The following is a 25,969-nucleotide window of genomic DNA, read 5'->3' on the forward strand; positions in this document are numbered from 1 at the left end:
GGAGACGACAGTCACAAAACAATCCAGCAATTAATGGTACCATGTCCAATTTTTCTCAAGTGTTTTATTTGGCAAGGAGTATACACATACAAGTGAAAAAAGCCGTAGAGTTTTAACTAGTCACAATGCAAAACAGAGCACACTTCCTCTCCTGACAGTGTGACTGGTATGTGAATCTTGCGTATCCACCAGCCATATTTATCTCACTTGGCTTTTTTGATTCGCTTTCTATGTCTTTAAAAGTTTACTTGGGAGATGATTCCTCACAGAATGTAGAAAAAAAATAAAAAGACTTTGTAGAAGCAGGTAAATATGATTTAAAACACACACACACACACACTTGAAAGGGCTGGAGAGATGATTCTTCAGTTAAAAGCACTGTATGCTGTTCAAGAGGACCTGAGTTCTATTCCCAGAACCCACACGGCAGCTCACAAAGGACATCGTTCCAATCCCAGAAGACTTGACACCCTTTTTTGGACCTCCCATACCACCAGGCAAAGCACTCACCCACACTAAATAAAAATAAAATTTAAAGAACAAAGCATAACACTTTAAGTACAGCTACAGTACCGCATAGCAGCAGCTGGATTCTACTAAATGGTTGTCGAAGCAAAGTCAAGAAAAAAAGCAAACAATTGAGCATTTGGAACAGGCTTGGAGAAAAATGGGGTCATCTATCTCAGGCACAGGAGGTGGTACATAAAAAACATTGTTTCTATAACCCTTTTTTATCTGCACTTACACTTCAGTTAAATATTAGAAGCCTTTCATCATGGTCACTATACACTGAAGACACACCAAAACATAATGTTTGGGGCTTAAGTCTTCAGCTCCACAAAAACAACACATAAAGAATAAATTTTAAAAAAACAGCCCCAAAAATAAATTTAAAAAAATAATGAGATTGTAAGAATACTCACTAGTATGGCTAACTTAGAATAGGCTAATAAGGGGCTGGAGAGATGGTTCAGCAGTTAAGAGCACTGACTGCTCTTCCAGAGGCCCTAAGTTCAATTCCCAGCAACCACATGGTGGCTGACAACTATCTGTAATGGGATCTGATGCCCTCTTCTGATGTGTCTGAAGACAACTACAACATACTCAGAAATAACCTTAAAAAAAAAAGGCTAATAAGATTAACTGTAAATGAGTATGTGAAGTAAATAGAATCTTCACTCTGCAAGTAAGAATGCACAGTTTGAGTAAAGCTTCTTCCTACCAAGCCTGACAACCTGAATTCCAGCCCTGAAACCCACATGGTAGAGAAACTACCCCTCAAAAACATCCTCTGACTTCATGCTAACACACAAAGAAAAACAAGAAGCAACATGCGAAATAAGCTTACCACACAACCTGTCATAGAAGAAAAAATACACCCTCCTTCACACAGACACACAAAGACTACACCTGGCCCTTCACTACTTAATAATCTAGTTAGTAAACAAAGTAGGAAAGGCTTTGGAGCCATGTGACATCATAGCTTCTTAATTTTCCCATCTTTTTTTTTTTCCACTTTAATTAAAATTTGTTTTTAGATTTACTTTATTTCACATTAGTGTTTGGTCTAAAAATGTGTGTGCTGTGGAAGGGGCAGTGCCCTCGGAGTTCAGAAGCTAGTGTAGGTCAGATCCCCTAGAACTGCAGTGATAGGCCATGTAGGTCCCAGGAGCCAAACAGGATCCTCTACAAAAGTAACAGCTGTTAAAAGCTGAGCCATCTCCCAGCCCATTGTTGTTTCATCTTCAACTCATAATAGAAATGGAAAGTATGGCTAAACTACAGACGTAAGATATATAAAATGGGGACTGGAGAGATGGCTCAGTGGTTAAGAGCACCAACTGCTCTCCCACAGGTCCTGAGTTCAATTCCCAGCAACCACATGGTGGCTCACAACCATCTGTAATGGGATCTGATGCCCTCTTCTGGTGTGTCTGAAGACAGCTACAATGTACTCAGATACATAAAATAAATAAATCCTAAAAATAGAAGTAAAAAAACTCTAACATTAATATTTCCCAGTGTACAACAGAACCAGGTCATTTCCACTACAGACTAGTGTGACAAAAATCAAAGCAGGTTTGGTTTTCTTTGGGGAGATTTTAATTTTTATTTTCAGAAACCAGGGAAAATGCTGCCTTGGAGATGTTGATGCTACAGGCAGGACCCTGCCTTAGCTGGCTATGAACTATGTTAACATAACATTTTATTGGGGACTATCCATTGTCATTCAATAAAAACAAGACTTTTCAGTTAGACATACAAGTATTAGAACAAATGAGTCAGAACACATCACATAAGGCTTCAGAAGGGTGTGCATACCACATCCCATTGCATGTTGCATATTTACAGATGGTTCTTCCTTGTTTACACACTTTTGTGGTTTTGACATAGGGTTCCATTTAGGCCAGGCTGACCTTGACAAAGCTGGCCTTGAACTCCTAAGCCTCCTAATTCCATTAACCAAGTTCTGGGATTTGAAGACTGCACATCACAACCAGACTTCATGTTTATGTGATTAAGTTCTTCTCTCCTAACACACATTCACTTTGTGAGCTGCTCATCTCTCTTTCAGTACCACAACCATTTCCAAGGCTAAAAACACATTTCTCAAAAATCAAAAGACTAGCAGAGGTCATACCTTCTCAGCCCGGAAAAAATTCCAATCCTTTCCTTATCTTAAAATCTTTGGGTGGAGGGTGGGCCACACCTTTTAAATTTACATTCCTGAGGCAGGGGCCTGAGGATCAGGTGAGTTCAAGCCCTGCCTGCTCTATATGGAGAGTTCCAAGATAGCCAGGGATATATGGAGACCAAAAACAACAATTCACTGGGTGGGAGATTTCCTATTCTGAGATACCATGTAGCAAATGTACCCCCAAAAGCCTATACATTTTCGCTGTCGTCCCAGTACATACCCAATTATTTGTGTTCCTTGGCTCTGCTTCCCCCAAGGTGTAAGTTTCACATTTTGGGTACTCAGTTTACCCATCCCCCAACACTAACTTCTATCTACATCCATTCTCTTTTCCTTGTGTTCCACCACCATTCTCACTGGTCACTTTGACCAAAATAAGCTCATCCCCAAGAACTGGAAAGCCGGCCCAGCTGTTAAGAACACTTGTTGCTCTTACAAAGAACAAGGATTCCATTCCCTGCACCCACATGATGGTACATAACCATCCTTAACTCTAGTTCCAGAAGATTCGATGCCCCTGGTGCCATCCACACAGACTGCACACATTTAAAATAGTAATAAAACCCCCTAAATCTTAAAAAAATCCTTTTAAAAGTTTTGTCTTATATTTACTTCCTGGCAAGTTATGTCCCAAATATAGCACCTTCCCTTTTACTTCAGGACGCGTTCATGCATCTATCGTTTGTTTCCTCCAGAGAATTCTGGAGACAGGAGAGACAGTCAGTTTGAAGGCGAATCCTCACTCAAACCCGGAACTGAAGTGAGGCGAGTTAGATCAGCCACAAGCTCCAGGAGCAAAATGTTGGGGAGGTTGACGCGCGACCCTGGGAGCCCCAACCCTTAAACTTAGAGAACCTCGCTCGTTTCGCCTTCACCTCGGCCGGGGCACCCCTTCCTCAGCATCACCCAAAGCCTCCGCAAGCTCGACTCGGGCCTCTGGCCCTCCTGCTTGCAGAGAGTCAGGGTCCCCTGCAGACGCCAAGGCCAACCCACGCTTGCACGGGACACGAGCCGGGCCCGCCCCCGCCGCGCCCCCTCAGCCACGCGGCCCCCCGCAGCTCGCACGCGCTCTCGCCCCGGGTTCCACAACACTCAGGACAGCACCCTTCCTGCTACCCCGGGTGAGGCAATGGTGTGGCCCTCAGCTTCCCCTCGTCAGTTTCCTCATCTCTTCGTCCCTCCGGCCCAAAGGTTCAAACGCCACACCACGCCGAGGCCCGGCCCCACCACCCAGCTCCGGCTTGTTTACTCACTCACCCTCCATCCCGAGACGCAGACACCCACCACTAGGACGCCTGCGCGCCGCGGCCACGCCCCTGCGCCGCGGCCACGCCCCGCGCCTCCCCTCCGTACGCATGCGCACTCCGAAGATGGATCACCTGGGCTGCCTTCCTCGCAGGTACGTCTTTTCGCTCTAGTCTGACGCTTTCCCAGGTGGCGCTGTCAGAGAAAAATCATCCTGGAGCCACCCACAGATCTATCTCTTCTTGAAGACTTTATTCAGCAGCGCACCATCGCCAACTGTGTTTAGACAACTTATATGTCAAGTTTTGGAAGACAGCCTGGAATTTCTTCACTGTGACACCTCACACTACCGACACCCCAAATACCTCTGGGCTCTTAAGTTATTGTTTTATTCATGTTTGATTATCCTATTTTTGTCTGCCCTTCACCTAAGAATATATAACCTTGTATCAAAATATATCCCCACAGAGTTGGAAGAGTTGGATCAGGGGTTAAGAACATGGCTTTTCTTTCTTCTTCTTTTTTTTTTTTAATTTATTTATTTCGTGTATGTGGGTCACTGTCGCTGTCTTCAAACACACCAGAAGAGGACATCAGATCTCCATTACAGATGGTTGTGAGCCACGATGTGATTGCTGGAAATTGAACTCAGGACCTCTGAAGAGCAGCCAGTGCTCTTAACCACTGAGCCATCTCTCCAGCCCGAACATAGCTAGATGATTCCGGTTCAATTCTCAGTACTCACAGTACCCAGCCTCACAAACACCTGTAATTCAAGTCTCAGGGGATTCGACTCCTTCTGGCCTCCAGTCACCAGGCAAACAAGTGCATGGACATATGGGAAAACAAAATATTACATATATTTTAAAAGCTAGGATTAAAGGCATACACTACCACATTCAGCCTTGATAATTTGTTTTAAACCTCTCTACAAGATACTTAATATTACAATAAGGAAGTAGTAACTTTAGAGGTAAGAAATATCAATCACCAGCAATGAGCAGGATTTTAAATATATATATATATATATATATATATATTATTTATTTTTGTGTGTGTGTATTAATACATGCTATTTTCTTTTCTTTTGTAACAACTGTCAGAAGTTATTCCTGGCCTCCCGTTATGTGAGTGCTAGAGCTGGAACTCAGGTCATCAGGTCAGGCTTAGTAGCAAGTGTCTTTGCCTCCTGAGATAGCCAACTTACCAGCCTTAGCTGTACTTCTCAATACAATGCAAAGAAAGAGGCACAAATTCACATCTATATGTTCTTGCCAAATTACATGACTTCAAGTTATTTTTTTAGTTACTTTTAAAGATACATTTTTTTTGTTTTATTGTATGTGTGTGTGTGTGCAGACATACTTGGAAACCAAAAGAGGGCATTAGATTTCCTGGGACTGGAGTTGCTGACTGTTGTGAGATACCATGTGGGTGCTGGGGATCAAACCCTGGTTCTTTGTAAAAGTAGCCATTGCTCTTAACCACTGTAGCCTCTCTCCAGCCCCTACTATATTTCCCTTTTATCAAACACTTTGAAGGTAGGTAAAGGTATGGTGGCACACACCTTTAATTTCAGCACTTAGGAGGCAGAGGGACTGAGGTGCATATTTTACATATCAAAGTGGACCTGGTCACCAAGTTCTCCTAGCACCCCTCAGTTCCAATTTGGCATACTCTGCCCCTAACCCTGAACTTTTCAGCCCAGGGAATGGGCTTCTCTTCCCCCAAAGGCTCCTCCCTACATAAACTATACTAATTATAATATATATTATATATAATATACTATGTACTAATATATATATTAGTACTAACATATATATAATATATATAATATATCATGTGCTATATATTATATATATATAAAATGTACTAATCCAGACCCCCCACACACACACCCTTGTTCTCTTCTCCTCCTTTTTCTTCTCCTTTTCCTTTTCTTCTCTCCATGTGGGAGCCATTTCTCATTATCTCTCCCTCCCCAACCCACCCCCTTTCCCCATGGCAACTCCCCTGCCTCAATCCTTAGGGGCAGAGAACTCACCTGCCCAAGAGCAGCTCCCTAACAAAATGACCCTTAATATAATCTAATCTGGCTTGAATTTGCTCATTTCACCAGCGGCAGAGGGATAATTTCACCTATCAGCGGGTTGTTTGTTGTTGTTGTTGTTGTTGTTTTAAAGATGTATTTATTTATTCTATATGAGTACACTGTAGCTGAGGGCATCAGATCTCATTACAGATGGTTGTGAGCCACCTCTCCAGCCCCAGCAAGTTTCTTAGATCTTTATGAGTTTGAGGCCAGCCTGGTCTACACAGTTCCAGGACAGCCAGAGCTACATAATGAAACTCTGTCTCAATAAATGAATACAGGGGAATGGAGAGATGCCTCAGTGGTTAAGAGCCCTGACTGCTCTTCCAGAGGTCCTGAGTTCAATTCCCAGCACCCACATGATGACTAACAACCATCTGTAATGGGATCTGATGCCCTCTTCTGGTGTGTCTGAAGACAGCTACAGTGTACTTACATATAATAAATAAATAAGTTTTTAAAAATGAAGAGGGAAAAAAAGGGTTTAATCAGTCCAGGGGTCTGGGCTTTCAGTGTTTTAAAAACATTTGAAGTAATTACAGTATGTAGCTAAATTTGAGACCCATTGCACTGCATTTATAATTATCAAAGTGTTGCCAGAGCCAGAATCTCTGAAGTGATAGAAATCAGATTGAGCCAAATGTGCAAGAACACAGGCAGAGGTTTCCTGGAATTTCAGCTCAGGAGCAAAAAGGACCCAGCACTGACCAAAGAAGAGAGGAATAAGCTTCTATTGATTTGCTTTAGTGGGCTAAAGGGCCAGCCTCATTTTGCCTGAAGAAGGTCTGGTGCTTAACCAGGTACAGCTGCAGCAAAAAACATGAGGCTGAGATCCAAGAAAACATACACCAAGCTCTTAACAGTGAGTTAGTCGAGTAAGGGGCCCTGGCTTCTTTGCCTTCTATAGTCTTATGGTAATACCTGACTTTCTCAAAATAATGTGTGTTATCTAAAGAGGGGTTCGAAAGATCTGAATATCAGAGAAACTCATGAGAGATTTGAGAACACCAACATACTGATAACTGAAGCCAAAGGAGGGGAGCCTGGCCTTGGGAGGTGTGCCAAGTAAGAGGAAAGAAACACTTGAGCTAGCAGAGACAGCACGGTTACAGGGATGTTTCTGAAGTAGCAAGAGAGAGTTGGAAAGATTCATAGGGGTATCCAGGATGAGAGTTGAGGAGCCCAGCCAGAGTTCCATCTCCTCATTCAGTCTAGCTGTCTTCCTCTTTCACCCCCAATTTTACCCCTTTCTTCGTCACAATAATTGACATGGGACTAACCACAAGGTTTAGTAATCCTTGTCAAGGAAAGAGTATAAAACCAATTTTCCACATTATTCTCCAGTATGAGGTTGGGAGGGTGGGGGTGGGATTTTGCTTCCCAGTGTGTTCCTTCTCCTTTGGCTGGGCCAGGTATTCCCTGACCCCATCCCCAGACCAGACGCTTTCTCAGCTGGCAATGTTCCACCAGATTCTGTCAGCCAGCCTTTGTTTGGCCAGGTCTTCTTCTGAATCTCTTTTTCTTTTGCAACCCTTTAGGTCTTTAGGGGTGGGGTGCTTACAATGACATCTGCTGGCCAGTGGTCAGCAGCTGGACCCTTGGAAGACTAGCATCTCAGCCTCACTCCTCTCTTGGCCCCACCCCCAGCCACACTATCCTCTCTGTCCCACACCCAGGAAGCTACAGAAAGAAATAGCTGTGTCTCTTCTGGCTTCTCACTGAGCATCTTGCTCTTAAACTGGAGGCCTCTGGGGCCAGGAGAAACTGGACACAGTGTGCCGAGCAGTCTAATAGGACTAGTTCTTTTTCTGAAAGTTCCCCTATTTCGGAAAAATAAAATTATGTGTTTAATTTCTGAAACCTAATGCCTCATTTGCCTTGGCAGCCATTCTGCCTGGCTTGGCCAAGAGTCTGGCAACACAAGTAGACTGATTAATACCAGCTCAACTTGCTCCCTGGAGGAAAGTGTTATTTACTTGACTATTTTCTTAAATCCTCTTTAATTGGCTTGTACTTCGGTATAGTCGTATTGGTTTTAACATGTTCTGTCTCTGACTACTGGCCCCAGTGAAGCCCGAGAGAGTTTCCTGCTCCGTACACTCTCATCCCCTTCACAAAGCAAGATTTTGTTCAACCCAGTGATTAGAAACGGAACATCATGTGTTCTACTCCTTCTGGGCCGGGCAAGCTCTAAGTGTACTTTCATCCTGTCAGTCCTCCGACCCTGGGGAAAGAAATGAGGCTTCTCAGAATATCAACAGGGCTTTCCGCATTCTCCCTTCCTCCCTTCCAACCTGAGACCCCTTCCGATAGCTAGCGACACCACCCCTATGTCCTGACCCTCCCCTGCGAAGCCCCCAGGGATATCAGATAGCAAGTGTTGGAGGGGGAAACAGAGGGACTGTGGAAAGATTGGGCCCCAGATTTCCCCAACAGTGAAGTGTAAACACAGCTGTGGAGATGGGCGTGAGGCACCCTCCCTCCCCCAGTTCCCACCCAGAAGCAGGGAAAGGCTGCCTGCAGAGAGCAACCAAACTGGAAAACAAAGCCAGGCGCAACCTAAACTCCCAGCAGGAAGGTCACCAGAAACTGGGGCTGCTGCCCAGGACGCGGTGTGACCAGTGGAAAAGCCAGACCCCTCCCTTAATGCTTAGGGGCCAATACAATTCCAAATCCAGTGGAGGCCTGGACATTATAGAACCTGGAACTGTGACTTGATTTTGGAAGCCTCTCCATTGCTGAACACTTTGTCCTCTGATCTCAGAAAACTCACTTTCTGCCTTAGGTACTTACCCTCTGGCCCCTAGTGGCTTAGGGATATAAGAATGCATTTGATTCAGCAAGCAAGAGCAAGCTCACAATAAAGCGTTGTCCAGGGCCGTTAGAAACTTCAACTCTGAGCCTCCAAGCCAAAACATTAAACAGGACTTCCTCAGCCTTTGTTAATTACAAAATAAATAATTCCATCAAGAGGAACTTGCCTTTTCGGAAGATTACTTGATGGGGAGGTTGTGTGGGTGGGTGGGGAGGGATGGGCATTGTGGTACTCTAAAAGCTCCGACCCCACAGCTAGGCTGGTGCTACCCATCTTCCTCTGGGTTCAGCTCAGTTACTTCAGGACCTTCACCTTTGGCATAGCCCCGCCAGCGCAGTAGCTCTGGGCAGCTAATGAACTGTGCTTCCTTTCTGGCCATCGGGAGCCTCAACTGTGAAACTGAAACTGCAGAGCTGGAGAGACCAGAAACAACAGCAGCTGACAAACATTAAGCTCTCCTTGGTCTGGTCCTATGTGGGATACTTGCCTTACAGGGATCATCTCATCACATGGAGTCAAGAATCGTCTCCTCCTCCTTTCACAGCTGAACAAACTAGGGTCTACAAAGATTCTAGAACTTTCCCTCAGGTTATGCAGTCGTAAACTAGAAGGGCCAGGATGTGTACCTTCATTTTGCTTCCTTAGCCCTTGCTCTGAGATTCTCTACCACCCCCTCCCTCCTCTGAGGTCTTCTAACTCTGACATCATGATTCTGGATCCACTCCCTGGCTTTCTGCTCTTACCAGTGGCGCCAGAAACTGAATCTATTAGGGGCTCCAGTCTGCTGGTCCCGAGGGAAATAGCTGAAAGTTAAAGGGGCTCCTCACTTCCTCTGTACTAAAGATGCCAATCAAAGCTAGACACTCCACAGACCCCCGTATCAGCAGGGAACAGTCTCTGTCAAGACAAACAAATCCTAGCCAGGCAGGAAAGGGGAGGTGGCTTGGCTGAGTGACTTCCCCTTTCTCTTTTCTGGTGTATCAGTTTATCAGGACACCTACTCCCACACCCCACTCCCAATGAAAGCATCGGTTCTGTGTAACACTGTGGTTAGGATGGCTCATCCAGCTACAGATCTCTTTCAGAACAAGTATACACATCAATCCATGATATTGTATGTAAATGAACAAAAATAAAATGCATGAGCCAGGCATGACAGTTGAGTATCTGTAATCCCAGTATAGGAGTCTAGCAGGGCAGTGGTGGCACACACTTTTAGTCCCAGCGCTCAGAAGGCAGAGGCACGCAGATCTCTGAGTTGGAGGCCAGGCTCGTCTATATAATGAGTTCCAGGACAGCCAGAGCTACATAGTGAGACCCTGTCTCCAATCCCACCCCAACCGCATCCCCAAAAGAGCACATACTAATCTTTCAGAGGACCAGAGTTCAGTTCCCAGAACCCACCTCAGGTGGTTCACAACATACTGTAACTCTAGCTCCAGGGATCTGACTTCCTCTCTGGCATCCCTAGGGGTCTGTACTCACATGGACACACACACGACATATATACCACACACACACCACATATATACCACACACACCACATTTATTTATACATTTATTACAATTTGTTATAGTGAATGTGAATCTATGCAATCCTTGCAAGATACCTGAAAAATAGATATTATTCCCATTTTACAGAGAAGGACACTGAACTCAGAGAAATTGACACATGGTCCATGGCCTCATGCTGCTAAGAAATAGAGTTGGGATTCCAACACATATTAAAATTGAGTCCAAAATCTGCATTCTTTACAATAAAAGGAGTATTACATAATGAACACAAACTTGGGAGACTGGAGAGATCCCAAAATAGCTTAGAAATATAGTTGTCAGAGTGCCATCATATGTGATTATGATTATGTGGTCATTTCTTTTTAATCTTTTAAAAAACATTATATATGACTGCTGGGATTTGAACTCAGGACCTCTGGAAGAACAGTCAGTACTCTTAACCACTGAGCAATCTCTCCAGCCAAATTTCTTTTTAATCTTAAAACAAAAAAGCCTGCCATTTATTTATTTAGTGAGATAGGCACATGTGAGGGTGAGAGCCCGTCAAAACCTGGTCTTGAACTTGCTATATCTTGGAGAATGACCTTGAATTTCTGGTCTTCCTGCCTTCACCTCTCCAGCGCTGAGATCCGGGTAAGCACCACCACACCTGCTTTATCTAGTGTTGGAGATCTAGTGCTAGAGATCAAACCAACCCTTTGCTCAATCGCTAGTAAGGGCTCAATCAACTGAGCTGCATCCCCAGTCACTACTTTCCAGATATACTTCTGTTCCCAGGCATTTGGCCACAAGCTTTCCATGTATTATCTATACAGATTGGTGAAGTACATCAAGTAATTCCATTTGGCAGATATGGAACCAGCTTGGAGGGGATAGATGCCTCAAACAAAGCCATTCACAGCTATAGAAGCAAAGGAACTGGGATACAAACTCAAGCCTACTCAATGCTGAGCATAGCATTGAGTACAAAGGCAACACCAACAATAGAACTGCAGACCACTGTGGATGGCGCTAGTGCTGTTCGTATTTTGATGTTAATTCGGCTTCCTCAAGAGGGGCTGCCCCAATGGAAGAGTGGAACACTTACTCAGGTGCTTTCATGTGAAACTTCTCCCCATTTTAACTGGTCAAATAAAGGCTAGAGCCTGTGATTGCGTGATGGAAGGGAAAGGTAGAGCTGGAGGTTTTAGAGAAGGGGAAAAGAGGAAGGAGGAGGAGGAGACCAGGAGGAGACTGAGGAAGTTGGAGGAAGAGGAGGTGGAAGGAAGATGGAGCAGAACCACATGGCCCCAAGAAGCCGCTTTAGCAAGGGATATCATAGTTGGGGAACAGAATAGTGTAGTGGTGAATCTGCCAGATCTAGGCGTGCCTCTTATAAATATTGTATCTGAGTTGTATGTTCTTTGCACAGGCTTGTTGGGGTTGGAGATTTACTCCAACAATAGACTATGGCCACACCCTGCTCTACTTGTTTTATGCCTTGTAATATATTGGTAATTATCCCCTGCACTAGTCTCTTGGACATCACTGTGACCATAGTTCCTGATAGAACCAAGTTAAGGCAAGAAATGTGTATTTCATTTGGTTTATAGTTTCAGCCCATCACAATAGAAAAGGGAGGCATGGTAGACAGAGCGGCCCAGGTCATGGTGGCAAGACCAGGGGGCAGAGGCTGTTTATGTTATTGTAGACCAGGAAGCAGAAAGAACCGTAGGAACCATGGCAGGGTCACACATCCATACACACTGTGCAAAGGCCCTTTCTTAGTGACCTACTTCTTTGATGGTGTTTCTAGAGAGGTTTAACTGAGGAGAGGAGAGCAATTCCGAATGTGTGTGGCATCATCAAGTGAACTGGGGATCCAAGATTGAAGAAAATAGGGGCTGGAGAGATGGTTCAGCGGTTAAGAGCATTGGCTCCTCTTCCAGAGGTCCTGAGTTCAGTTCCCAGCAACCGCATGGTGGCTCACAACCATCTGTAATAAGATCTGCATACCCTCTTCTGGCATGCAGGTATACATGCAGATAGAGCACTCATATACATAAGATAAATAAATCTTAAAAAAAAATAAGATTGAAGATGTGGGGCAAACAGTGTTCATTTCTCCCAAAGTTTCCAGAAGCCTTCAAAGGTCTGCCACCGGCTAGGAATCAAGTGTTCAAGTGTAGGCCTGTGAAGGACATTTCAGATTCAAACTATATCACATTTTTTTTAAAAATCAACTTAAGGAAGGAAAGGTTTATTTTGACTCACAGAGCAGCAGTTCTCAATCTGGGGCTGGCATATGGGAAGATATCCTGCATATCAGATATTTACAGTATGACTTGTAACAGTAGCAAAATTATATCTATAAAGTAGCAATGAAAATTATTGTATGGTTGAGGTAACCACAATGTGAAGAACTGTCTCAGCATTAGGAAGGTTGAGAACAACTAAGTTACAGGGTATAGTCCGCCATGACAGGAAGGGCACTGCCGTGAAAGCTACTCTAGATAAAGGCAGCTGGTCACATTGCCTACATGGTCAGGAAACAGCGAGACTGGATGCAGGTGCTCGGTACACTCTCTTCTTTTTGCCTTTGTACCGCCCAGATTCGCACTGGATCCTCCCTATTCATTGAAACCTCTCTGGAAACACAGTCACGGACACACCCACAGGCATGTATGTGTCCTAGATGATTCTAAGTCTAATCAAGTTGACAACCACGACCGATCCTCTGAAGTCCTGTGCACTACCACACCGATTTATATTTATTTTTACTATGGGAGTCTGTGTGTGTGTGTGTGTGTGTGTGTGTGTGTGTGTGTGTGTACACTCGCACACGCAGGATCCAGAAGAGAGTGTCAAACTCCTTGAAGCTAGAGTTACAGGAGGTTGTAAGCTGCCTGAAGAGGGTGCTGGGAACTAAACTCCAAGAGCAAAATGTGTTCTCAATGTTGGATTACAGACAATTCTGCTAGGCTCCGCCCAACAGCTACCTAGCAACAGCTTGCATCATCATTCGCTGCCTGGTGGGAACCAGGTGTGGCAATTTATGAGGACTGCCCATCCCTCAGCCCCGCCTTCTTCCACTTTCTTTCCCCGCTCAGTCCCCACGTGTTCCGGGCTGACCTCTCTTCCTCGCCTATGTTCTCTCTGTTCCATTTCACTGCCTTTCCCCTTTTCGAGGTCCCCGCTAGCTTTTCCATAATAAATCTTTATAACTAGGTCTGTCACTTGGCATGATTCCTGGGGGGGGGGGGGACACCTCGGCATGAGCCCACCAGGTGTTCCCTTAGTCCCGTTGCCACCATATTATATCGCTTTACAGATAATAATACTTAACCACTGAGCCACTTCTCCAGCTTCAAGCTACCCAATTTCTCTGAGCCTCAGTTTCCTTGTCTGTAATTCAGGTTGCTATTGTACCTCATTTTAATAGTTATCTTTCTTTCTTTTTTAATATTTATTTATTTATTTTATATACGTGAGCACACTGTCGCTCTCTTCAGACACACCAGAAAGGGATATTGGATCTCATTATAGGTGACTGTGAGCCATCATGTGGTTGCTGTGAATTGAACTCCAGACCTCTGGAAGAACAGTCTGTCACCTTTCAAATGACACAAGTTTCAAGGCTTTGGACGTCCTGCCTGGCATCCCAAGGACTTGGTAAATTAGTATAGTATATGATATCCAGGTTCTTGAGATGCTACAAGACAGTATGGTTTCATAGGCCAGCCATGAGGGACAGGGCGAGGGTCACAGTAATCTTTGTATCTGGCATTGGATCATGAGAGTGGCAATGAGTCAGCCTCAGGTACTTAGGGACTAGCTGTGTTCTCAGCATAGCTGGGCGTATGCTGTGGTCATTTTGGCCACAGTTCTCAGTCACGCTGTCTGACATTCTTGTAAATCTGGCCTGGGTTCTTTTCAGAAAAACAGCCTCTATGATATGATGTCATGGTCCAGCCTTGGTCAGAGAAAGAAGGAAAAGCAGTTTGCACACATGTCTTGTTTCCAGATGAGTCCATCTGCTCCTTAAAAAAAAAAAAAGAAAGAAAGGAAGGAAGGAAGAAACAACTATTTCTGTCTTCCTTTCAGAACTCAGTAAGGAGAGCTGGTGGTATAGCTCAACTGCAGAGGGTGTGTTTAATATGAAGGAGACCCTGAAACCAACCCCAGTACCCAGTACTTGACCCCCACCAAAAAAAAAAAAAAAAAGGACTTAGTAGGGAGTCAAATTTTAATCTGGGATAAGAAGTGGATGATAAAGCGTATGGCTAATGCCAAGTTATCCTGGGTTCAAATCTTGGTTCTGCTGGTACCTCAACTATCTTCTCTTTTCCTGATTGAGAATAAAATTCTGATGTTATTTTTTTTTAAATTTCAAGACTGGGGCTCATCCTATAGCCCTGGCTAGCCTAGAACTCCATATGTAGGCCAGGTTGGCCTTGAACTAACGCACAGAGCTCAGCTTGCTCCTGCTTCCTGAGTGCTGGGATTAAAGGTGAGTACCAGCATTCCCATCTCCAATGTACTAAGTTTTTAAGAACCCAAGCAACATGTGTACATACATGCAAGAAGGCACTTACATGTATGCATAACTAAAAATGAAAAAATAAATTAAGAAAAAGGAATATATGCAAAGGGGTTTGGAATATAGCTCATTGGTGGAGCATTCACCTAGCAAACACAAGACCCTAGATTCAAATCCAAGCACCAATTATCCACACCAAAAAAGTGTCAGAGACACATAATGTAACACACTGTAAGTGTCTGATGAATGGTAGCTACCACCAAATCCCCAGAGCTGGATAAAAGCATCTGGTAGCGTTGAAAAGTGCTGGCCTCTCAATACCTGGTAATCTCAGTACTGCCACCAGGACCCAGGACCAGATGTCAAGATTGCTGTCTCCTTCCCTGTTCCTCAGAGCTGTCCTATGAGGCCTTGTGTCCTTGTGTCCTAACCTGGATATTATATATATCATGGGAAGACTATACTTCCAGGGATCATTTTTATAGTTCATTCGTTATACAGTACAGGGCATAACAGGTTCAAGCCCTGAGAATACCATGTAGAAAGCTCAGTTCTTAAAACACATTGCTCCATTTTAAACTCACACCTCTGTTAAATTGGAGGCCTAGGGCTGGAGAGATGGCTCAGTGGTTAAGAGCACTGACTGCTCTTCCAGAGGTCCTGAGTTCAAATCCCAGCAACCACATGGTTCACAACCATCTGTAATGGGATCTGATGCCCTCTTCTGGTGTGCCTGAAGACAACTACAGTGTACTTATATATAATAAATAATAAATAAATCTTTTTTTAAAAAATTGGAGGCCTAACCCTTTGCCTTTTACCAACTTAGAAACTAGTTTTCCTCCAAGAACCATCCTTTTCTCTGAGAACAACCTGGGTGTTGCATGAAGTATGCCAGCCTCCTAATGATGAAGAGGCTGGATGGAGAAATCCTGTGTCTCTACCCACTTCTCCCTTTTTTCCTAGCCAGCTGGCTCCAGACTGGTAGCTCCTCTCCTTCCTGGCGCCATTGCCCCCCCCACCACCACCATGAAGAAGCCTGTCTTTTCTCTGGTTTGGGAGGATGGGTCCCTCGCAGCCAGGAGGTCTGGTTTCCCTTACCCTGCTCCTGCCCCCGCCCCCCATTGCCTCTTGTGCTCTGCTTTTCATTTTGCAGTCAGCTGGGGAAGAGGCCAGCATGTGTAAACTAACCGGCAGGATGCCCCACAAAGGACTTCACAGGCCTCTGGTCCTTTTGACTCCCTTCTGTGTTGTTCTGGCTTTGTGGGTGTGTAGGGGGAGTTTAAAGAGTATAAATGGCACCCCTTCAAAGAGTTGAGTCACCCCTTTCCCTGCTCCAGGCAAGATGGCCCTTGGCATGAAACAAGAAGGGAACTCATATGGCAGTAAGTTCCCTGCTCAGAAGGAATCAATCTACGCTGGGGTAAGAAATCTCAGGATAATGTCCAGCTGGACCCAAACCAGATCCTTCTGCTTGCAAGCCCTGGGACATAGGGAGTGGAGTGGGGACAGAGGACTAAAGGACTGTGTAAGAGCCTTAAAGACAGGACTCTGATGACTATAAAAGGAAAAAATAAAAACATCGTGCCATGGTTAAAAGGACAGAGACATGTCTACATGCAGCAGCATGGGCGTTACTCAAGACATACTAGCAAGTTTTTTAAAAAGGCACTGAATGGGCTGCAGGATAACTCAGCAGATAAATGTATCTGCTGGTTAAGTCTGATAACCTGAGCTCAATCCCTGGGCTCCATGTGGTGGAAGGAAAGAATGCTCTCTGACCACCACATATATGCTGTGGTATGAGCACACACACACACACACACACACAGAAATAGACAGACATACACACACACAAATAAAAAACACACACAAATAAAAAAAAGTGTAATAAAAATTTTAAGTAATTGAATAAAAGACATATTAAATTTCATTTATGTTTTGTTTTAATCTAAAGCATATGTAAGGCTGGAGAGATGACTTAGATGTTAAGAGCACTTGTTGCCCTTGTAGAGGACCCAGAATCAGTTCCCAGCACCCACATGGTGGCTTATGACCATCTGTAGCTTCAGTTCTAGAAGACCCAATATGCTCTTCTGACCTACACAGGCACCAGGCATGCATATGGAAGCATATGCACACAGAAACACTGATACACATAAAGTTATATCATTATTAATTTTTTTCAGGTAGGGTCTCTACATAGTCCTGGCTGTCTGTCCTGGAACTCTCTCTGTAGACCAGGGTGCCCTCAAACTTACAAAGATCCACTTGCTTCTGCCTCCTGAGTACTGGGATTAAAGGCATCTACCACCATGCCCAGTAAGTAACAACAACAACAACAACAACAATAATAATAGTTATTATTATTAGTTTTTTAAATTATGGTTTCTCTGTGTAGCTCCTGGCTGTTCTGGAACGCTCTATAGACCAGGAAGGCCTCAAACTTACAGAGATCTTCTTCCCTCTGCCTCCCTCCCGAGTGCTGGGATAAAAAGTATGTGCTGCCATGCCTGGCCAGGAATATTTTTTGTTTATAATTTAAAATGTTGAAAAGGTAAGACAGGAGTAGGCATATAAAGTTTTCTCTATTAAATACTCTGCAATTACTATACATTCGTATGTTATTTGTAATACAAAACATTTTTTTTCTATAGGTGGTGGTTTATGCCTGCAATCCTAGCACCTGGGAGGCTGAGCCTGGAGGATTGCCATTAGTCTGAGGTCAATTTGGATTACACAGTGAATTCCAGCCTATTGAATGTATTTTTTTTTTTTTTTTTTTTTTTTTTTGGTGAGGGGTTTATTATGCCCCCTTTTACTCCTTAATATCTATTGGGGGTTTCTACCCTACTTCTCCATATGGTCACAAACACAGAGTAAAGAACACAGAAACACTACAATTTATTAATAAACCATAGGCACTATGCTGGGCAAATTTTGAGCTATTCTAATTCTTGTACCTATTCGAAACTCCAAATGCCAATCACTTGCGATCTCCCAGGCTGCCTCTGCTCCATCAGCCTGTTCTCAGGGTTCACTTAGCCACGTGCTCCTGAGTTTCCATCTGTCTAATATTGATCTCCTCCCTCTGGCTTCTCTCCTTCTCTTTCATGGTCTCCTCAGGCCCCTCAGTTGTTTCTTAACCCTGCCTTCCTGTCCTCTCTGCCCAGTTATAGGCCCCAGCCATTTATCACCATCAGGGACTAATAGGAAGCACTCTTTACAGTACATAGGTTAATACAGTGCCCCAGGATCAGGATGCAGCCCAGATAGGGGCACAGAACTCAGCTTCTAAACACACAGCACACAAGACTTACCCCAACACCAGCCTAGCCTTGGTTACAGACTGAGACCTTCTCTCAGAAAACAGAACAAAGCCAAACAAAACAAAGTCCTATATGTGCATGTGATTGTTTTAATTTTTATCACATTTTATTTACTTATTTTGTGAGTGTGTGTGTGTGTGCATGTACACAGCACATTTATGAAAGTCAGAGGACAACTTATAAGAGTCAGTTCTCTCCTTCCACCATGTAGGACCCAAGGATTGAACCCAGATCATTAGGTTTGGCAGGAAGTACTCTTACCTGCTGACCTGCCAAACCATCTCTCATCACCTCCACTAAGTATATAATTAATAGCAGAAGTAGGATTGGAAAAGGAGAGTAATAACCCTTAGGGAGAAAAACAAAGAACTTCTGTGATGGTGACAAAACCAGCTAGGTCCCTAGTGAAGCTTGCATTTCCAGTTGCTGAGGATCATGGGATTGTCTCCATAGCTTCTTTGAAGAGGAAGCTGAAGTCTAAAGTCCCCTGTCTGTCTCAGAGGACCCTTCCCTTCCCAAGAAATCCTTAGTTCAGGATGCTCCCAGCAGTAAAAACATTTGTCATGGTTTGAATATGCTTAGCCCAGGAAATGGTACTATTTGGAGGTGTGGCCTTGTTAGAGTGGGTGTGGCCTTGTTGGAATAGATGTGTCACTGTGGGCGTGGGCTTTAACTACCTCATCCTAGATGCCTGGAAGTCAGTCTTCTCATAGTGCCCTTTGTATCTTCAGATGAAGGTGTAGAACTCTCAGCACCTCCAGCACCATGCCTACCTGGAAGCTGCCATGCTCCCACCTTGATGATAATGGACTGAACCTCTGAACCATTAAGCCAGCTCCAGTTAAATGTTGTCCTTATAAGAGTTGCCTTGGTCAGGATGTCTGTTCACAGAGGTAAAACCCAAACTAAGAGAACATCCAAATATCCAATGCTGTGGAAAAACAGGAGGAGCAAAATCGATAGGCAAGAAAATTCTCCGATTCTACAAGGGAGGATTTGGGCTGCCAACTTGAGGAATGACTATTACTTCTTTTTTTTTTTTTTTTTTTTTTTTTTTTTTTTTTGAGACAAGATCCCAGTGAGTAACCCTGATTGGCTGAGAACTTTCTTTGTAGACCAAGTTGGCTTTGAACTCTCAAGAGATACACCTGCCTCTGCCTCTGAAATGCTGGGATTAAATGCCCATGCCACCACACCTAGCCACGAATGACTTTAATGGGCTGCCCTTTGTGGCAATGTATGAGATTCCTTAAAGAAATCAAATGAAAAAATGTGACTACCAATAATCCAGCTATATCACTCCCAGGAATATCCCAAAGATTCTGTCACATTAGCACAGTCATATTTGCACACACGTGTTTATTGCTGCACTGTTCACAATAGCCAAGAAATGGAACCAGCTTTGGTTTTCATCATATGAATGGATTTTTTAAAAGTGATATAAGGGGGCTGGAGAAATAACTCAGCAGTTAAGAGCACTGACTGCTCTTCCAGAGGTCCTGAGTTCAATTCCCAGCAACCACCTGGTGGCTCACAACCATCTGTAATGGGATCTGATTCCTTCTTCTTGTGTGAATGAAGACAGCTAAAAATGAAGACTCATAAAAATAAATAAAAAAATAAATCTTCTGGCTTCCACATCTGTGCTGTCACAGTAATGTACCTATAACCCCCCAATAATATAATAAATTGAAAAAAAGAAAATGTCCTGGCAGCTCTAAGTGACACCATATCTCTAAAGCAGCAACAAAACAAACAATAAAATATAAGAAAAAATAAACAAGGAAATATGGGTTTTATTTGGCCATGAAAAAAAAAAAAAAAAAGGATATTTCATTTGCAGGAAAGTGGAAGGAATTGGAGATCATCATGTAAAGCAAAATAAGCCAAGCTCAAGAAGACAAATATTGCGCATTTTCTCTCATCTGTAGTATCTAGATTCACACAGAGACAGACAGGGACAGACAGACAGACAGAGAGGCAGAGAACAGAGCAAGAGGGTTGTGAAACTGGAAGGGAGACTTAGAAGGGAGGTTCAGTTCCCAGCATTCAGATCATATGGTTCCCACTCCTTTGTAACTTCAGCTCCAGAGGACCCCATACTCTACTTTGGCTTCTTCAGGCACCAGCACACACATGTACATATGTGTGCATCCCCACACACATATGTACATTAAAAAGTATTTAAAATGTAAAGAATGAAAGGGCAGTTCTTTGAAGACTGGAAGATAGATAGTTTGGTCCCCAGTTTGAATTGGCTCTGGGGCTAGCTGGCTCTCTGCACCCTTGAAAGAATGATCCTTACCAATAGAGCTTGTGTTCAAAGGACCACCCCTCACCCCTTAGAGTTGCCTATAATTAATTAATTCCAGCTGCCTGTGGAAGTCCTGCAATGCTTTTTTTTTTTTTTTTTTTTTTAAAGGAGAGACCATAAAAGATAACTTTGGTGGACAGGGATCAGTAAAGCTGGGACAAAAGCAACAGCTGAATTCAAGGGTCAATGTCTGGGAGTAATTGGGGAAGTTTCGTGCTGACAGCTGTGAGCCTGGAATTGAAAAGTGTGACCAAACAAGCCCCTGGGCTAATTCAGGCTAATGGATAGCTGGCCCAGTATACGAAACAGCTGAGTTGTGATAGCTGGCAATGTGACCTTAGCTAAGTCACTCAGGAAAGGAGAAGAGAAAGCCCAGCTTCTGTGGGGTGAGTACAGTCTCTTTCCACAAAGGAGATTCCTCCAGAGCAGGAGGAGAACAAGTGCATGAGAAACCGATGGTAATGGTAGAGTTCAAGGTTGTATAGTTGGGGAGTGGGGAAGTAGATTTAGGAACCGAACTTATCAGTTCGAGACCTGGAGTCTCTCCTAGATCTTTAGCTGCCTCCTTCTCCACTATAAAACTGATGAAGGTGATAATATGCTTGCCGTGGGGCTGCGGTTCCTCCAGCAGCAGCGGCAGCAGTAACTCACCTCAAACTCTAAGAGGCACATTGAAAGTTCTAGTATCTCCCTTCATTCTAGCAACCTGGGTGGCCATTTTCCTGGAAATATAGTCATCTTACTTTTTGCACTCCAGTATCAGGTTTTGGGGGTGAAGGACCCAGAATTTACGTTGAAGGGTGGTTATTTAGACGTTACCTCTTCCCTACTCTGCTTTCCTGGCCTTCTCTTTTTCTTGGTAGGGCCAGGGCCCTCTCCCATCCGATTTTGGCAGACACCAGTGGGTGTTCCTTGGGAAAAGAAAGTGGGGCGGGCTCAGCTCTTGCAGCCGCCGGCCGCGCTTCGCCCAAACCCCCTGCCTCGGCTACCGAGGCATCGGAGGCCTTTGGAGCTCCCAACAGTTTCCTTCTTCCTAAGGTCTGGGACAGCAGCTGGAGCAAGAAGGGAGCGACTGGAATCCCTCGGCTGAAGCTGGCAGACTTGAGCTAGTCTGGGGCGGGAAGTGGATCCCGGTTGATGGGGGTACAGGGGGAGCTGTCCAGCCCCGCAGCCCGAGCTGGAAGTGAGAGTGGGCCAAGCCGCTCCAGGCCGAGTGAGGCGCGGGTGCGGCAGTGACTCCCCCTGCAGCCCGCCCCCCACGTGGCCGTGCCAGCCCCTCCGAGGAAGCGGCGGGGCTTCCTGCGGCTGGGGCCCGGGATATAGGCGCCCCCGCCCGAGCCAGCTCAGCTCCGTCGCCCCTCCTCGCCATCTCGCCCAAGGCGTGATGGCTCCGCTCCGGGTGGATCGCACCCCGGGTAGATCACCGCTCGGTGTGACCCGCGCCCAGCGGCCCGCAGCGCTCCGCCTCCCTCCGCTGTTGCTGCTGCTGCTTTTGCTGCTGCTGCTGGGCGGTGAGCACAGCGTCGGGGCCCCGGTGGGAGATGCGGGAGGTCCGGGAAAGGAAAGGGCCTGGGCCATCGAGGCCAGCACGGGACCACTCTGAGAGTACCAACCGAAGTGCTGAGCAGCTCTGACCTGCAGATGGGTCTAAACACCTCTCTAGTTTGGCACAGGTCGGCTACTTCCCATTTGAGTGGCTTCCTTAAGAAAAGCTGAGGTGCCTGTTCTCCTTAGGAAGTTCAGGACTGACAAAGAGGGAGGGGGCTTTGGATCCTGGAATGATTGAGACACAGCTGGTACCAGCCGCTCCCTCCCTCAATAGAACCATCCCATGGGGGAGGTGAGAAGATTATTCTTTACGTTCCAAAGCAGTGCTAACTTCCCAGAGCCTTGGTCGCTACCCCATAAACAGGCACCACTGTTCAGACTTCCCCTGTATCATCCCACCCTTCTGGTTCATTTCTTTACACAGCTGTCTCAACCTCTCCAGAGTCCCTGAATCAGTCTCATCCTACTGAGGACAGCCTTTTGTCAAAAGGTGAGTGTGTGGGAGAACGACCTAGTGGGAAGGATTAAATCCAGCACAGAAGAGGAATCCTTTCACAGGACAACCCTAGGACCAACTGATGCTGGGGTTCCCATGGTCTTTCTCCCAGTCATCCCACAAAGCCACAGGCCAGTGTCTGGCCCCAGTTGGATAGAAAGAGTAAGATTAGGTGTGTGTGAATCTGCTTGTGATGCTAGGGAAGGAAATACTATCCACATCGTTGCCATGACAGGATTCCTGAGCCACAGTGTCTTGAGAGAGAATGCTCCTCTCAGCCCCAAATGTCCTGCTAGGGACATTTTTTCCCCCAGAGGGATTCCTTTGTCTGAAGGCAGAGGATTGTACTCTGGAAATACCTGGATTGGAGGCTCGGAGGGAGGGCCAGGGGTATGGTCATTGTGAAGCCTATGTCCCCACAGGGAAGATGGAGGACTATGAAACAAATGTCATACCTTGCTGGTATTATTACAAGAGTGGCATGGATTCTGTCAAGGACTGGTGCAACTGGACTTTGATTAGCAGGTAGGGGCAGTGTTGAAGGATGGCTCAGGAGTTGGATCTGTTCCTCCTGGGTGGGGGACATCCTTCTCCCTGGGCCCAACCCTTCGCTCACTCAAATCCTTTACTGCTCCCCAGGTATTACAGCAACCTGCGGTATTGCTTGGAGTATGAGGCAGACAAGTTTGGCCTGGGCTTCCCAAATCCCTTGGCAGAAAGCATCATCCTTGAGGCTCACCTGATATACTTCTCCAACTGCTCCCTGGTACAGCCCACCCTCTCTGATCCCCCAGAGGACGTGCTCCTGGCCATGATCATAGCCCCCATCTGCCTCATCCCTTTCCTTGTTACACTTGTGGTGTGGCGGAGTAAAGACAGTGATGCCCAGGCCTAGGGTCCGTTTCTCAGCAGCCATCTTTTCCCTTTCCCCTGCTGGAACCAGGAATCTCTCCTCCCTTCCCTACCCACGTACTCTCATCCTTTCCACAGACCTTTGGATTGGTGGAAACGGAAGGGGGACTTGTAGCACAACGCCTGTGGTCTTTAAAATAAAATGTGTTTTTGTACAATATTCCCTTCCTAGTGGGGTCTGAGTCTTTAACAATCCTACAGGGCAGTGTTACTGGGCAACAGAGCTTTTAAGAATCTAGAAGGCCCTGCTGTTCAGTTCATTTCACCTGCCCTCCGCCTCCACATGAAGGCCATGCTCCTACACTCTTTCCTCCCAGGGAGGGGCTTTTCCTGCAGCTATCCAAACCCAGCTCCAGGAAATGAGCAGGAAGAGACTCCCTTCCGGTCTGGACAGCAGCTGGGGGGCAGTGGTTGGGAAGGTGTGGGAGGAGGGACAAGAAACGTCTACAATAATCCCTGCAAGGAAAAAAGGCTACCCAGGAACCCAGCTTTGCCCTTTCTTCATGCCTCAGTTTACTCTAGAGCCAGAAAGAAGAATTATGATTACCAACAGGAATTTGTCCATAAGCGCCTCAGGCTTGAGGCCCAAAACAGTGGGGGCTTCCTTTGCAGGATTCTACTGTTGTCCTCTATGTTCCTGGCCTTCATCCCGCATTGTCTAAGAGATCCATCATGGCCACACACTGCCCCCTGGTGTCCACTAATACCAACAACCAAACAATGTATAAAACCTGGAGGAAGCTCCAGGCTGAGAAACACTGGACCCTGGGGTTCAGAAACGTTATTCTCCGTCACAACCTGGTTGTTAGCCAGGCCCTTCTATAAGCTTCTTGAGAAATATGGATACGATACTCTATTAACATATCTACTCCCCTGCAACTCACCATTTCTGTGTATGAACAGTGTTTCTCACACAGGAAAGATCAGCTTTCCTCACAGGGGAACTCTCATATCAAATCCTCCCTGGGTTACACCTGCCAGGTATTCCCAAACACAGGCAGAGCAACTCTGCTTTCTGTGTAAACACCTGATTATCCTTTGCAGCACTCTTAGCCTCTTTAGAGGCTTCTGTTCTCCCTGCTGAAATATCTGCTTCCTGAAATACTTGCATGTCTATTCCCTGGCACGTGCTTATCTGTTTTGTAGATACATGCCTGAGTTTCTCAGAACCTCCCTATTTGTTGTCAAAGATAGACACTTTCCTCTTAGGCCACAACCATCATCAAAGAATTTGTTTTGTTTTGAGACAAGGTTTCTCTGTGTAGCTCTGGCTGTCCTGGAACTCAGAGATCTGCCTGTGTCTGCCTCCCAAGGGCTGGGATTAAATGCATGTGCCACTACCAACCAGTAACCTGAGGTCATAGTTTCTTTTCTGGCTGTCCTGGAACTCATTCCGTAGACCAGTCTGAGATCCACCTGTGTCTGTTTCCCGAATGCTGGGATTAAAAGTGAGTGCTACCACTGACCAGCAACCTTAGCATATTTTAAAATTTCAGCTAGATAAATATTTGCTCTATTTCCATGAATGCATGTGTTTTACTAATATGTAGCAAAGATTTGCTGGTGTAAAATCCTGTGTACATGATGGTGTTGGAAAAAACAGGTTAGAGTAATTATGGTTTTCATCCCCTGAGAAACTTGACGTGTACAAATAAATGAAAAAATACATAGAGCAGACGACAGCAGTTATACAAGGGAAAAGACCCAAATTAACATCCAAGTGCAAAGGAGGGAGGGAATCATGTCTGGCCGAGATGATCACAGAAATGTGCTGTTAAGTTTTCCTGTAGCTTGTGAAAAAATACTAGCCAAAAGCAACTTAAATCAGCCAAGTTTTATTTTTTTTTCTTAATGTTCCAGAGCACAGCTCTTGGGTTTCATTGTTTCTGGGGCCATAGAAGGGCAAGAACATCATGGCAGGGAACATATATGGTCAAATAGAAGCTTTTCTCCTTTCCAGGGCATGTCCCTGGTAACCTATTACTTCCCACCAGTCCACTCAGCTATGAATTTGTTAATGAATTACCTCTTGAGAAAGTTAGATTCCTTGGGATCTGAGCACCCAGGCCATAGCAAATATAGCTGGGACCCAAGCCTTCAACACATAAACCTTCAGAAGAGACATTTTATATTCAAACCATAACATGTAATCAGAAGAGGGTGACTGCAGACTTGGTACATACCAAGGCCTTAGGTGGAAAGTGTTCCCCTAGAGCAGACACTGTAAGTGAGTGTGAATTAGGAAGTCATTGTGAGACTCCCGGAGTAAAGCCTGACTTTGTGGCTCACATCTTTGACTCTAGCACTCAGGGGGCAGAGGTAAGTGGCTCTCTGAGTTTGAGGCCACCCTGATCTATGTAGCAAGTTTTGGGCTAGCCAGGCTTACATAGTGAGATCCTGTCTCAAAAAACAAAACAAAACAAAACCAAAAACAATGACAAAGGTATCCAGGAGTGAGATAATCAAGACTTAGCCAAACTGATGAG

The 25,969-nt window shown here is 45.1% G+C and overlaps 2 protein-coding genes across 5 annotated transcripts in view; one reads left to right on the top strand and one right to left on the bottom strand.

Moving 5' to 3' along the window:
• The window catches only part of EZH1 (enhancer of zeste 1 polycomb repressive complex 2 subunit), a 32,111-nt gene extending 28,107 nt beyond the window's left edge, over window positions 1-4,004 (bottom strand). For all 4 annotated transcript variants that reach the window (XM_080924164.1, XM_080924163.1, XM_080924162.1 and 1 more), the window contains exon 1: window positions 3,956-4,004. The gene's annotated coding sequence lies outside the window, so the exon portion shown is untranslated. The remainder of the gene's footprint in view (window positions 1-3,955) is intronic.
• A 16,961-nt stretch (window positions 4,005-20,965) lies between these two features.
• Window positions 20,966-23,643, top strand: RAMP2 (receptor activity modifying protein 2). The gene is made up of 5 exons (XM_080923841.1): window positions 20,966-20,985; window positions 21,566-22,038; window positions 22,500-22,565; window positions 22,994-23,096; window positions 23,211-23,643. The coding sequence occupies exons 2-5, from the start codon at window positions 21,912-21,914 to the stop codon at window positions 23,464-23,466; spliced, it is 552 nt and encodes a 183-aa protein (XP_080779967.1). The 5' UTR covers window positions 20,966-20,985; window positions 21,566-21,911; the 3' UTR covers window positions 23,467-23,643.
• Window positions 23,644-25,969: the final 2,326 nt, after the last annotated feature.

Source organism: Micromys minutus (genome assembly GCF_963924665.1).
Source record: "Micromys minutus genome assembly, chromosome: 10".
Taxonomy (NCBI): domain Eukaryota; kingdom Metazoa; phylum Chordata; class Mammalia; order Rodentia; family Muridae; genus Micromys; species Micromys minutus.